Source organism: Artemia sp. Qi Xiang Cuo, chromosome 1 (assembly GCF_049724085.1).
Source record: "Artemia sp. Qi Xiang Cuo chromosome 1, ASM4972408v1, whole genome shotgun sequence".
Lineage (NCBI taxonomy): Eukaryota > Metazoa > Arthropoda > Branchiopoda > Anostraca > Artemiidae > Artemia > Artemia sp. Qi Xiang Cuo.
Genome location: NC_142794.1, coordinates 28,902,598 through 28,918,257, shown reverse-complemented (window position 1 = coordinate 28,918,257; position 15,660 = coordinate 28,902,598). Strand labels below are relative to the sequence as shown.

The 15,660-nt window shown below is 34.3% G+C and overlaps 1 protein-coding gene across 3 annotated transcripts in view; it reads left to right on the top strand.

Moving 5' to 3' along the window:
* Positions 1-218: 218 nt before the first annotated feature.
* Ssdp (Sequence-specific single-stranded DNA-binding protein) overlaps positions 219-15,660 on the top strand; it is a 65,786-nt gene continuing 50,344 nt past the window's right edge. For all 3 annotated transcript variants that reach the window (XM_089097701.1, XM_089097732.1, XM_089097654.1), the window contains exons 1-2: positions 219-404; positions 13,667-13,739. In XM_089097701.1, the coding sequence (XP_088953827.1) occupies positions 349-404; positions 13,667-13,739 (129 nt within the window). In that variant the 5' untranslated portion in view covers positions 219-348. The remainder of the gene's footprint in view (positions 405-13,666; positions 13,740-15,660) is intronic.

The window sequence follows — 15,660 nt, the reverse complement described above, 5'->3', positions numbered from 1 at the left end:
AGCTAGAAAAAAAACACCAAGGTTAATAAGTCTGTTGCAAATGCCTCTCTCCTTCCATAGATAGGCCACAGACTCATGTTTTTACGATTATTGATGATTTCTATTTAATTTTGGATTTATTTTTTCTTAAGCGCTAGCTATTAGCTGTTTTTAATGAAAATCGATTTGCTACACTAGCGCTCTCCATTATCGCCAGCCTTTTAAACAAGAAATTATCATGGCGTCCTGTTGATGGTGTTTTGTGCTTGTAAAATTGTAAACATTATGTGCCTGAACAAGTCTAAGACATGTTACAGAAATTAGCAATTTATTTCTATGTGATGACAGTAACATATAACTCTATAGATAATGTACACAAAAGGAAAAGGAAGCACAGTCCCATCAGACGCCCAAGCTAGAGAAAAGTAATTTAAATCTTTCTTATTTTGTTAATTTATAATTATTATGAATATATATACTATTTGAATCTGAATCTACTGTTAATTAATTGCGAAATTATTACCACTTCTAGCACAATTTACAAGGTAGACCTATACATGATTAGCAATCTCTTAGCTCAACTGCATAGATTAGGCTTATGCTATATACTTAACTGTAAATAAGAACTAGACTAAATTACCATGCCTCTTTAGCAATGAATTGGAAAAATTAGGAAAAATGTTACTTCATCCAGGCTCTAGGGCTAGGCTACATATCTTTTCTTTCAAAAGTGGCTTAGGCTAGACAAGGGAAAACCTTTTCCCACAATTAGGATAGGACAAAGTAGTCAAACACCTAATAACCATGCTGACAGTTAAATCATGATAAAAATTCTATTAGCCTAGGCTATCCCAAATACAAATTCAATTTTTCACTAGGCTATTAGATTTGTCCACTATTTAAGCTTATAAGTATCCTAGTCTGTCATTATTTTAAAGATTTTACCCATTTGTGTACAAGGCTATCTAGCCTATTTTACATAGGCTACATGGATAGTTAATAATAGCATTTAAACTAGTCACAAATTCAAATCTTTAGCATGAGTATAATTTGGGAAAAATAGGCTAGGCCTACTGCCCAATTGGTAAGATTCTACATTAGCTATCTTGGAAAGGGATTGGGTTAGGAATAGGAAACTTTCAGGGATATGTCTACATGCTAAATTATGTCATAGGAGGGTATTTTGAAGTACCCACTTCCACACCTCCCTCTTGAGGGTCTGGACCTTTAAAAATCTGTGTATTATAAAAGTGAAACCTTGCAAAATAGATTTTCTGCTTAAATAAAGTACAACAAAATTGTTTTCAGCTTCACAACTTTGCTCAATCCCAATTTATAGGCCTAAGGTTTTAAAGATATGCAGATACATTTCCTAAATTTTGAAAAAAAAAACATCAATATGGCTTAAAATTCTGCTCAAATAACTGAAATTTGAGGTTTAAAGCCTCAAATGCATTTTCAGGTTTAAAGCCAGAGAGAAAGAAACTGAAATTTAAGGTAAAATGTTGTTTTGTCAAAATTTCAATATGTATATAGACCTGTCATGTAGGGAAAGTTCAGGACCCTCTAGAGGGAGAAGGAGTGGAGGTAGGTACTTCAAAATACTTTCCCATGACTTACTTTAGCCTTATGACCTATCCCTGAAAGTTTTATTTTTCTAGCCTAACCCCTTTCCAAGATAGCCAAAAGTAGCTAAAGTAGAATTTTACTGCCCAATCTTCTACACAGGATTTTGAAGTTAATACAAAACCTCATAGACAGGGTAAAGTTGCAGGTGGGCAGTACTTCTGAAGAACATATGCTAAGAAAAATCAACATTACACCATTTAATCCCTTTTTTCATGCTCTTTCCAAATGCTGATAACAATAGAAAAAAGGCAAGAACTTTATTGTTTCCTGCTTTCTTCTAGTTTTTATATATCCTAGGACAATAAGGATGGGAGAGTGTTTCTATTATCAGAAATGCATTAAATTAACATGTTTTCTTCAGAAGTTATCAAGCCCTAAAGTTTTATCAAATCTTTAAGGGATGCTACTTTTCATAAGGAAGCACTATAAAATCATGAAAAGTACCTAAATACCATCTAAAATACTTATCTTGCATCTAAATTTGCGAGTTCAGCAAATTCTACCTCTCCCTTTATACAGAGCAATGTATAGCCCTAACTATAATAAAGTTAATTATACTAAAGCTAGTTATAAGTTATACTTTATAATATCCAAACAATTTCTATTGCTATTGCTATATGTTTGCTTCCAATTTTATCTGAATTTTAAAGTTCTATTACTTCTACTAACTATTCACCACAGCACCAAGCCACCCCAGGCCAACATAGCTATGCATGCTCCTCCATCCCAATTTATTTAAAGCTATCCTCTTTACATCCTCCCTAGAAGTTCCTATCTTCTTTAAATCTTTCTTTATGTCATCTTCCCACCCCAACTGCAGATGACCTGCCTTCTGTTTAGCCCTAGATAATTGACCAAACAGGATTACATATATTCATGAGAGTTAGCCAGGAAGTAAGTGGATACATCACTTGATGCCTTTTTTTTCTAAATTGATACAACTCTTCCCAAATTCAATAATCACTTCTGTGGCAAATTCTATTTTGAGTCCTTAATAGGGTGCCAAAGGGTAATTTATTAGGCTATCTTGTCTATAGTTTTTAGACTATAATGTAAAGTTAAACCTAATTAGATATAAAAATTAGCCTTTAAATAAGGCCCTAAAAAACTCACTAAAATGTTTCAGTGTACTGTTAGCAACAAAAAAAGAAAGAGGATGCTCCAGTGCTACCAATGCAAGTAGTAACCCTTAAAGATTTCCCTTAAGATTACAGTTAAAGTAGTAACCCTTAAAGTGTCATGAAAAGAATAATTGTATCTAGTTAGGCTTTACTATAATGATGTTCTGCTCAAGCTGAAATGTTGAAGAAAAAACTTTATCAAGATTGTAGTCTGGCAATCCCAGCTAGTGCTAAGCAGCTCCAGCCTAAACCCAAAATAATCAGAAAATAAATTTCTGATTGGCTCCAAGCAGTACCTCCTTCAAAATTTGATTGGTTCTCTAGTTCAACTTGAAATAAATCAAGATATTGAGCATTGCTTGAATTATGTCTACTCTCCCCATCTAATCTATCTGACAGTCTTTGACCTATACCTTTGGTTGAATAATATCAACAATCTCATAAACCGTGAACCAGCTCCCTATAAAACCAATTATAAAATATATGGCATAACTACAATTTAAACACTATCTTTTATTAGAGACAACTCAGTTATTATGTTCATATGAACAAGGTCATTACATCAAATTAACAAGCAACTGAACTGGATTCATAGAACACATATTAAACAATGATAAATACAACTTATTTGTTCTGACTAAATATCCATTTTCAGTCCTGTAAGTACTTCGAATAGCTTTAATGTTTGGCTTCAACCACTTTCATTAGTCCGTTGGTAGACATTGACTTAGGGCGCTCAAGGAGGAGACCAAGAGCTCTGTCCCAAATGAGGGAGGCAAGTGCACCCAAAGCTCTTGAAACACCAAACAGAACGGTGTAGTAGTTCATCTCCATCATTCCATAATGCTGAAATAAATTTAGAGAAATTGTTAGTGCTTTTAGCTATCTGGAATCTGGAAGCTATCTACTGGTGTCTTCAAGCAAAGGTTCAACAAATACAAAAACCTAGGGCTTAAACAGAGTTACAGACTAGCAGGCCTGACCTGATTTGGGAAAAGAGGTTAGAATCAAATTGTAGCAGCTGCAATTATATAAGGATAGAAAATTGACTAAGAATCTAATGTTAAATTCCTTTTTTTAAATCTGATTTCTATCCTATGATAAAACCTTAACATTCTTCTGAACTAAATACCATACTAAAAAAAGAGTAGTACCATTCATCTCTGTTTCCAAAAATCATGGTCACAACCATGAAAAGTGCATCCTGAATCAACAATTAACTTTGAAAGAAATATTTTTGGTCAAGTTTAGGTTAACAGTCTGCTTGTCTTGGATTGTAAGTCTTAGCAAAATAGTTTCCACAATTTGAGCAAGGCTTTTGATTCTGATTTTACTGATTTGAGTATAGTTTAACTCAGAAGAATCTTTTGATTCTGCTTTAAGTAATTAGGTTTCTGATAACCCAAGCTTAAAATGCTTTTTGACAAAACCTCCCTCATTAGCCACAACTAAGGCATAAAACATGTTGTTTGAGAAGCAATTGAAATTAGACTAAAAGTGAATAATAATATTTCTTTAAATAGGGATTTTGCAGAGTATTCACTAAATGCTTTATATACTAATTCACTGGTTCTCAAACTTATTTAGATGCTGTATTCCTTTTTACCCACAAAACATTTTGGGTTGGGTACCCCTTCTCAGTCCTCTGAATTACTTCTTGGTTACTACTAAGTAAACTATAGCTAAAATATAAATAAAATTGCTAGTCCTAGATTTAAAGGGATGTTTTTTTTTTGTTGGCTGGCCATGTACCCACTAAAAATTTTATGAGTACCACACTTTGAGAACTACTGCACTAAATTAGTTAAAAATGATTTAATCAATTATATTAAAAAAAAAAACAGTAGACAATACCATTGAAGCTGAATTATAATGCTAGGACTGTTTAAAAAAAATAGTTTTGAATAGTCATATTTTTAATGCAAGTTTTTTTCTATATTTTCATTTGTTGTTTTGCTGAGGATGGCCCTTGGATATAGGGTTGAAATATCCATTTAAGGTTTAAGTCCCACTGTCTTGGTTGTTTGTATTTATGATGAATAGGCAATGTTGTCTTGATTGTTATTTATGTTTTGATATAAATAAAAAATCCATAACTACAACCATAGATGTATACAAGAGTTTATTTTGGAGGAGAAACAGCTTTAAAATATGGCAAATTATTAGGAAAAAATAAGATATTGACAGAGAAATTAAAAAAATCTCAATATTCAGGAGGCCTATTGTCTGAGTTTCCCTGTCTGCTTTGTATGTCTCTGATTAACCATTCATAAGCTAAATGGTTTTTTTTTTCCAGCTATAGAAGATTATAAGCATTATTACAGAAATTCTGACCTAAAAAGCTATGCTATGAAAAAACTTGGGAATCTTCATTTTTTTTTATCATCATTATTATTTTTGTTGTTTTACTGATGTGAATGTGTTCATTTTGAGTTTTTTTTGTAAAACCTCATGATATATGAGATTAACAAATGATAGTATTTGATCATTCTAATATTCTTGATTTTGTTTTTCAATAATTATTTACTTAATACCAAATATATGCAGGGAATGTTTGGGGATAGGTTCCCAAATAATCTTAATATTCACAATTCTGTAATAAGTTTTGTATATTTATTGCATTTTTGCTACACAAGGATTTATTTAGAAAATTGTTCATCTTTGAGAGATGAGTTGTCTTGCCCCCTCTGACATTTAACCTTGGTATGAATTATGGTTGTTGAATACAGAAAATTATGTAAATCATTAACAATGCCAGCAGGTTCAGCTCATTGCAGCACAAAAAGCAAGTAAGTTTGCCAAAAAAACACAGACACCAAGAATTCAGCCATTAAGAGGGGCTACTGTCATTTTTTTTGGCCATGTTTGCTATGGCACTGATCAAATTGATTCTTAACTCCCTGGCATCTGATTGACTTTTGAGCCATTATTTCATTATTGAGCCATTTTTAAGCCATTTTTAAGCCTGAAATTGAGAAACAGCAAGTTATTGATCATTAACTATTGCATAAATATTTATGGTATGCACTTGATTAAAAGATGTGACTATTTTAAGTCTTAATTGCTATCAATGCAATAAAAAATATGAATATCCTTGGATTAGGATTTATGTTGGAATTAGGATTAGAATAGAAAATAGCGACAAAGACCACACTGCCTTTCCATAACAAACAACAAAAGTACAAAGAACAATAGGGAAATCTTTTTGCAAGACAGTGGAGATAATTTGAATGAATATTTCGGCCCTACGTCCAAGGGCCGTCCTCAGTAAGACAAAAATATATGAAAGAAAAAAGACTCACAACAACATGCAACCAATAAAACCAAAAATTAAAAATTTTTCAAAGCAGTCCTAGCATCCTTACTTCAGCGAAGTCCTGGTTGAACTTCGCTGAAGTAAGGATGCTAGGACTGCTTTGAAAATTTCTAATTTTTGGTTTTATTGGTTGCATGTTGTTGTGAGTCTTTTTTCTTTCATATATTTTTGTCTTGCTGAGGCCCTTGGACATAGGGCCGAAATATTCATTCAAATTATCTCCACTGTCTTGCAAAAAGATTTCCCTATTGTTCTTCGTACTTTTGTTGTTTGGATTAGAATAGGAACTGAGAAAAATTATGGAATCATCCTATTCCTAGTTTTAATGTTGCAACAGATTCAGTAGCATTTTTACCAAGTAGAAAACAGAATTTCACTGTACCAGAAAAAACACTCACTGCAGGCCAACAACACAGGCAGTATTGAATTGACAGTGAGATGCACTTTAAATTTCTTACAGCATAAGTGCACATTAAAGAAGCTCTGAATACCTCAATACTATTCTGGTTTATTTTGGGTACCCCTTTGTAGAGCAAATGTTGTCAATACTTTAAAAGAAAAGAAAATTGTGATAGCATTATAGATGTATCTGCTTTTCATGTTACTTCCAAATAAGTATCATTCATTCATTTTTTACTTACAAAAATAACATAATGAAACTTGTATATTTTTCAAAAAAGGGGAAGGGAATCCTAAAAAGGGGTTGAACTTTAATAAAATTATATATTTAAATTAAAAATTTTTGAGAACCTACTATTGAGGCTTATAACTCAATAGTGGTAAGGATGTACAAAACAAAAACCATACTTATGGATATTTAAGAACAAAATGTGAACATGCTTGGTGTTTGCCAGAGGAATTGTTGGAATATAATTTCAGGGGAAAGGCTTAGTATGGTAGTGAGTATTCATGTTACAACTGTTCAAAAAGTCCTGTTTTTGGGTCCATCACATGGATAGCGAGACTCTGGATGGGTATGACAGTTGCTTTTTGAAATGTGGGTCATGAGATTACCTAATTTGCAAGCTTTGTGAATGGCAAAGACTCATAAAAAAAACTTGTCTTTTCTCAGTATAATTCCAACTTCATGGAACAAGTCTTAAAATATCCCCAGTCTTGAGATTATTAAATTTTTTAACTTAAATGCAATAAAATGGTCCTTCAGACAAATCCTTGGGGAAAGCCCACTGTCCCAATGCATGTAGGTAAGGTGGCTTGGACACATCTTTATACTGCATAGCTGGGCAATATGGGGCAACCACTCAGAACCCATGCTAGGATCCTGAAAAAAAAGAAGGTGAAACTCTTTATTTATTGCTGAGATGTTTATGTCTTGTTAACCAAAACTGACCTGTAATTAATATTGAAGTAGATGCTTAATCAGTACCACAAAGGGTGCAGCATTGCTATGTAATTATCCTTTTTTAAATCTCAGCTAATGCTATGTCTTAAGTTTAAATGTGCAATCTGCATAACCATATATGAATAAAGAAAAGGAAGGAAATTTAGTTGGAGGATTTGTCCTCAAGATGGGGTCCAAAAGACCCCTCCCTCCAAATATGAAAATGTATGACATTGAAGTGCTCTCCATCCTCCTCCCTGAGGGTTGAATCTGTATGCAACAATATGGACTGTCATAGATTTATTTTATGGAAGAAGACTAGATGTTTAAATACTCTTTAAAATAGGCATTATTATTTCTTAGTGTACTTAAGTGTTGGTTTCTATTTTGTTTGTTGATCTTAGTTTTTTTTTAAGGGAAAAGCCCCAGGCTTTATGCTATTTGTTATAATTGTGAATTAAAGCATATATTTTGTTAGTCTCAATATCTTTCTTTATAGTTATTAAATAAAAACCAAGTTTTTTTTTCAACTGGAAATAAGGAACAATATTAAAACTTAAACAAACAGAAATTATTATGTATATAAGGGGGGTTGCCCCCTCCTCAATACCTTGCTCTTTATGCTAAAGTTGGACTTCTTGTAAAAACTTTTCAAGAACAGATACTTAAACACAAGGGCTGTTGAGTTGGGATAATAATCATTTTTAAAAATTATAAAAAAAAAAAACATTAGTGTAATGAGCAAGGTATTGAGGAGGGGGCAACATTGTTCTTTACTTTCAGTTTGAAAACTTGTTTGTTTTTTTATTTAATTTCTGATCGTTTTTCAATAATGCCAGGAAATATGGCTCCCATTCCATGGAAAATTCCCCTCCCCCACAAAAAATTCCTCCATGGGACGATCCTGCCAAGTACCCCCTCCCCCCTGCGAGAAAAATACCCCTTGAAAAATATCTGTATGCTTTTAAAAACCAATACTGTATGTAAACAAAGGGCAAAGTTCTAGCTTGCAGCCCCTCTTTGGGGAAGAGGGGTTGAGTCATCCTCAAAGACATAGTTATTAGATCTTTTGACTATGCAAAACAAAATGACCATCTCAAAATTTTGATCAGGGCTTGGGAGGGGTCTGGTTGCCCTCCTATATTTTTTGTCATTTAAAAGGGCACTAGAACATTGGATTTCCAATCAAAAGAACACTCTCCTGATCTTCTAGGATAACTAGTTGGATGCAATCACCCCTGGAAAAAACAACAACAAATAAACATGCATCTGTAATCTTTCTTCTTGCAAAAAAAAAAAAAAAAAAATAGAAGCAAAATTCTACATTTTGTATATAGGAGCTTAAAAACTTCTACAGTATGGTTATCTGATATGCTGGATCTGATGGCGTGGTTTTAGTTAAGATCTTTTGGATATTTTGGGTTTTTTCCCCTTTTTAAAAAATTGAGCAAATATTCCCAGGATTGTAGTTTTTGATGGGTAGCATCAAACTTGATGAATTGTATATATTTTGAATGAGCATCAAAATTTGATTCTTTTGATGTATCCATTGTTATCAAGACTTGGTTTCTTAGAGTTTTGGTTACTATTTTGCTTCATTGCTCCTCACTTACAGTTCATTACTACAAACTGTTTGATTATCCATTCATAGTTTCTCTGTGAAGAGGTGTAGTAATCTTAGGTTTCACCTTTTTTATTTATTAAAAAAAAAAAACTTTTTGCACAACATCATTTAAAAAAAAAGAAGTAAAGAACTCCATTAAACCAAAACTGAACAAAAATAGAATAAAATAATCTACAAAGCATAAAGCTACTACAAATTATTATAAATAAATAAATGAAACCAAAAACAAACAGAAATTCAAATAAGTCAAACTCAAAACAAGCAGAAATTAATCTGAGGAGGGTTTTAAACCCTATGCTTTCTAAAAGCCAGAATATAATTTGTACCTCACTGAAAAAAATTCAAATGAATTTACTGGGAAAAAATGTGCATTGTCAGTTTAATATACATATGCTGATATTTATGCCTTAAAATCTTAATTAATTTGGTTTCTTAAAGTTATAAAAGTGAAAACATTTAAAAGAATTTTTTCAGTAAGGTACAAAATATATTCTGGCTTTTAGAAGGCATAGGGTTTAGAATCCTACTCAGATAAATTTCTGCTCGTTTTGAGTTTGATTTATTTTAATTTCTGCTTATTTTGGGTTTTATTTATTTAGCCTATTGATACTGATTTGTGGTTGTTGCATGCTTGGTAGATTATTTAATTATATTTTTGTTCATTTTTGGTTTAATGGAGTTCTTTACTTAAAACAAAAACTTATTTTGTGCAAAAGGTTTTTTTTTAAATTAATTTCTGTTTGTTTCATATTGACATAGTCTTTTTCATGGAGAAGGACTGAACCTCTTCTGAAGTTAAACAACCGTCCCTTCCATAAAAACCTTTAATACTCCTTGGGCATAACTTACAACCCTTGCCCCTAATCTCTGGTGTTTGTTTCAACCCCAAAAGCCTTTTTGTATGATATTTAGACTATTTTGATAAGAATGGCTATCTCAAATTTTTTATTAGATGCATTTCAGGATAATATGAGTTGTGGGTAGGGAGGTTAGGGTAGCTGCCCTCTGATCACTTTGACTCTTAAAAAGAGCACTAGAGCGTCTGATTACCAATCCAATGAGCCCCCTTCGAAGTTTGTATAACCTCACTTTTTGTAAAAACCCAATATGTCCCCAGGGCATAACTTACAACCCTTGCCCTGAGGACTGGGGATTTTATCCTCAAAGACTTAAGTTCCAGGCCTTTTTTTATGGGCTTAAAAAAATGGCTATATCAAAATTTTGATTGGAAGTGTTTGGAGAAATGATAGGTGTGGATGGAGACATTTGCCCTCTGATCAATTGACTAATAAAAAAAGCACTAATCCTCTCATTTTCCAATCAAACGAGCCCTTTTTGAAGCTTATACAACAAAACTTTCTATAAAAAAGGATCTATGCCCCAAGGGCATGACTTACAACCCTTGTCCTGAGGGCTATGAGGGGGTTGTCATCCTCAAAGACATAATTTCCGGACCTTTTACCTATGTTGAACAAAATAGTTATCTCAAAATCTTCATTGGATGTGTTTGGGGAAATGGTGGGCGTGAAAGGGGGTTACTTGCCCTCCAATCACCTTTGGCTATTAAAAAGGGCATTAGCTGTTTCGATTTCTAATCAAATGATTCCTTTTTGAATTTTCTACGACAACGCTTTCTATATAAAGAAACCTTATATTCCCCCAGGCCATAAATTGCAATCATTGGCCTGAGGGCTATGGGGAGAGTTCCAATCTCAAAAATATAATTTCTGAACTTTTTAGCTACTTCAAACAAAACGGCTATCTAAAAATTTTAATTGGATGCGTTTAGGGTAATGGTGTGTGTGAGAGGGGTGTTAGTTATCCTCCAATCACTTTCGACTATTAAAGAGGGCACAAGCCCTTCTGATTTCCAATCGAATGAGTCCTTTTTGAAGTTGCTACAACATCACTATCTATAAAAAACCTTGTATGCCCCCAGGGCATAGCTTACAACCCTTGCCCCAAGGGCTCTGAGGGGGTTATCATCCTCAAAGACTTTCAACTACGCTGAACAAAATGACTATCTAAAAATTTTGATTGGTTGTGTTTGGGGAAAAAGAAGGCATGAGAGGGGGGTTAGTTGCCCACAAATCACTTCCCACTATTAAAAAGGGCACTAGCCCATTGAATTTCCAGTCGAATGAGCCCTTTTTCAAGTTTCTATGACAAAGCTTTCAATAAAAGCCTTATATACCCCCAGGGCATAACTTACAGCCCTTACCCTCAGGGCTGTGGGGGGGGGTGTCATCCTCAAAGATGTAATTTCCGGACCTTTCAACTACTTTGAACAAAATGGCTATCTCAAAATTTTGATTGAATGTTCTTGTCCTGAGGGCTATAGGGGAGGGTTGTTATCCTCAAAGACATAATTTCCAGACCTTTCAACTACGTTGAACAAACTGGCCACATTAAACTGTTGATCATAGGTGTTTGGGGAAAAGATGGGCGTGGGGGGGGGGCTGATTATTCCTCCGATCACTGTCGATTAATAAAAAGGGCAATAGCCCTCGCAATTTCCAATCGAAAGAGTCCTTTTTTTAAGTTTTTATGACAACACTTTCATGTCATACTCAAAACATAATTTCTGGACCCTTCTACCAACAAAATCGCTATATCAAAATCTTGATCGGAAGTGTCTGGGGAAATGATGGGTATGATGATGGTTAAATGATGGGTAATGATGGACATTTGCTCTCTGATCACTTTTGACTATTAATAAGGACACTAACCCTCTCAATTCCCAATTGAATGAGTCCTTTTTGAAGTTTTTACAACAACGCTGGCAAAGACCTAATTTCCAAAACTTTCAACTATGTTGAACACAATGTCTATCTCGAAATTTTGATTGGGTGTGTTTGAGGAAATGGTGGGCGTGAGAAGGGCATTAGTTGCCCTCTAATCACCTTTGACTATTAAATAGGGCACTAGCGCTTTCAATTTCCAATTGAATGAACCCTTTTTGAAGTTTCTACAACCATGCTTTCTATAAAACCTTATATGCCCCCATGGCATAACTTACAACCCTTGCGCTGAGGGCTGTGCGGGGAGTGTCATCATCAAAGACATAATTTCCGGACTTCTCAACTATGTTGAACAAAATAGATATCTCAAAATTTTTATTGGAGGTTTTTGGGGAAATGGTGGGCATGGTAGGGGTGTCAGTTTTTGTCCAATCACTTTTGACTAATTAAAAAGTTCCTATCACAAAGCTCTCTTTAAAAACCATATATGCCCCCAGGACATAACTTACAACCCTTGCCCTCAGGGGGGGGGGTGGGGCGGGGCTATCATCCTCAAAGACTTAATATCAAGAACTTTCAACTATGTTTAAAAAATGGCTGTCTCGAAATTTTGATTGAATGTGTTTGGGGAAATGGTGGGCGTGAGTGGGGGTTTAGTTTCCCGCCAATCAGTTTTGACTAGCCTATTAAAGAGAGCACTAGCCCTTTCAATTTCCAATTGAATGAGCCTTTTTTGAAGTTTCTATAAAAAGCCTTATATACCCCCAGGGCATACGTTACAACTATTGCCTTGAAGGCTGGGAGGGGGGTTGTCACCCTCAAAAACTGAATTTCCAGAATTTTTATCTATGTTGAACAAAAATGGCTATTTCAAAATTTTGACTGGATGTGTTTGGGGAAATGGTGGGCATGGCAGGGGGGTTAGTTGCCCTCCAATTACTTTCAACTATTAAAAAGGGCGCAAGCCCTTTTTCGATTGAGCCCTTTTTGAAGTTTTTATGACAATGCTTTCTATAAAATCCTTATATACCCCTGGGCATAACTTACAACTCTTGCCCTGAGGGCTGTAGGGGGAGTGTCGTCCTCGAAGACATAATTTCTAGACCTTCAAGTATGCTGAACAAAATGTCTATCTCAAAATTTTGATTGAATGCGCTTGGGGAAATGGTGGGTGTGAGGGGGGATAGTTGCCCTCCAATCACTTTGAACTATTAAAAAGCCACTAGCCCTTTAAATTTCCAATCGAATTAACCCTTTTTGAAGTTTCTACGAAAAAATTTACTATAAAAACCTTATAAGCCCCCAGGGCATAACTTACAACCCTTCCCCTGAGGGGTTTGTCATCCTCCCGGACATAATTTCCAGAATTTTCAACTACATTGAACAAAATACCTATCTTAAAATTTTGATTGGATTTGTTTGGGGAAATGGTGGACTTGAGAGGGGGGTTAGTTGCCCTTCAATCACTTTCGACTATTAAAAAGGGCACTAGCCCTATGTATTTCTAATCGAATGAGCCTTTTTTGAAGTTTCTACAACAACACTTTCTATAAAAATCTTATATGGCCCCAGGGTATAACTTACAATCCTTGCCCTAAGGGCTGTGGGGGAATATCCTCCTCAGAAACATAATTTATATCTTGAAATCAACTACGCTGAACAAAATGGCTATCTCAAAATTTTGATTGGATGTGTTTTGGGAAATGGTGGCGTGGAAGGGGTGTTAGTTGCCTTCCAATTACTTTCAACTATTAAAAAGGGCACACGCCACTCCAATTTCCAATGAAATGAGCCCTTTTCGAAGTTTCTATGACAACTCTTTTAATAGGAGCGCTATTGCGCTGCCTATGATTTATATTTATATTACCACATTATTTTACTATGTTTTATTGATTGTTTTTTTTTTTCTTATAGATTAGCATTATATGTATATGAGTACCTGTTGCATGTTGGTGCCCAGAAAGCAGCTCAAACATTCCTGTCTGAGGTAAGTTTTTTTGTTCAAAATTTCCTGCATTAGCTACAAAACATGAATATTGAATTTTCTTACAGTATAAATCAAATGAAATAGCAATTAAAAGTTCATAATGTGAAAACCTGTGATAAAACTCAACAATGACAGAGAAAAACTTGTCTTGTTTATTACTCTTATTATTAATTGTTTGTTATTCTTATTGTCACTATTATTATTATCTTGATAAATACACACAGGTTCAACCTTCAGGAAATATTAGACACCTTTTGCCATTTCAAGTAGAGAAAGCAAATGGGGATAGGGTGGACAAACACACACGAATAATGCATTTTGGCTTTGACTTCCCAAAACAGGTTGCTTTGGCTCTTTTCAGGGAGAACAATCGTCCTATATAAAGAGCTGTAATTATATCCAGAGCTATAAAATTAATTACATCATATCTATTATCTCTCAAGACTGATCATAAGAACCCTCTACCTTTCTTTGTGAAGCAAAATTCGCTTTTGTTCCTTGGATCCTGACCTCTAGGGACAACCCTGCAAAATTGTCAGACCTCTGTCCACCAAATTTCACTACTCTGTCTTTGGCTCTGTCTGTCTTCGGCTCTGTCTGTCTTTTTCCCCTTTTTTTTTATTTGTTTATTTTTTGTATAAATTGGAGTTGCTTGCAGTTAAGTCTGACAGTATAAATTTAAATGATCTGGGAGAGAAATTATTAGATGTCCTGACAGAACATTTAGACTCTTGTTTTGAGGGACTTCACAGTCCTGGAATATATATTGATTACTGTTTTTATTACTATAAATATTGTTTATTCCTATTTTTCCTAACATGATTGCTACTGTTGTTGTTGTTGTTACTTACACAGAAGTAGAAATTTTTAATGGGGGAGGGCAGGGAGTGTCTGGAATTATTTCCAGAAACGGTTGCTAAATATCCCATATACAGGGTATACAAAGGGGTAATATGGGCTAATTAATTGTTGTCAGACTTAGTAGGATTAATAGGTTGTTATGCTGTGAATTCGAATCAAATGCTGCGAAGAGCAACCTATGTCAGTAGCAACCAAAGTTCTTAAAAGTGGAACATGAAAAAATAATTGAAACCACTCCAGAACAGAGTTATCATTCCTGTATCTAAGAATATTAAATTCAGTATTTTCTTGAGAAGAATGGCTATGGATGGATGTTTCTGTATTCTATTTCTTTTATAAATGGGTGATTATATAAAACTCTCATTATAGAAGATTAGGGAGAGGGCTCAGTAGAAAAACAAATTTTGAGCTCTAGTGTCATTTTTAAGTAATAACAAAGTGTCATTTTTGCAATTCTGTTTAAAAATAATGATAAATAATGTTTGAAATGAACTAAAATACTAATTAGCAGTAATTCCGAAATAGCCAAACAGTTAAAACTATTAAAAATCTTGTTTAAATCTCCCTGTTTTGGAGGATACAGCTGCAGGATGGTGCATTCTGTCCCTAAGTAGGCCTGTTTATAATTTGTGGCAAATCATCACATAAGGCTCTGTGACCAGGAATGAGTTGATTAATTCCAGACTACTTTAATTTATTTACAGTGGTTTATGGTTATATACTGACTCAAGAGGGGACTGGGGTGGGGGGGGGGCTGGTTGATTATTCTCTGCATGGGGAATGCAATAAGCCTTGGAAGTATTTTAAGGCCCTGGTTTTCCTTTTTTATGAGATGTTGTTTTTAGACAATTCTTGAGAGTAGGAATTTATCCCAATCTTCATTCATCTAAAGGATATAAGAATGGACGCTGAGGCAGGGGTAGATCCCACCTTATTGCAGAGAGATTGTGACTGTAAAAAGGAAGACTTAATCCATATAGATACTAAACAGGAGGCTGGGGAGGATTGAATATAAAATTTTAAATAATGACTATACCTCTTGTTTTTTAGATACATTTGA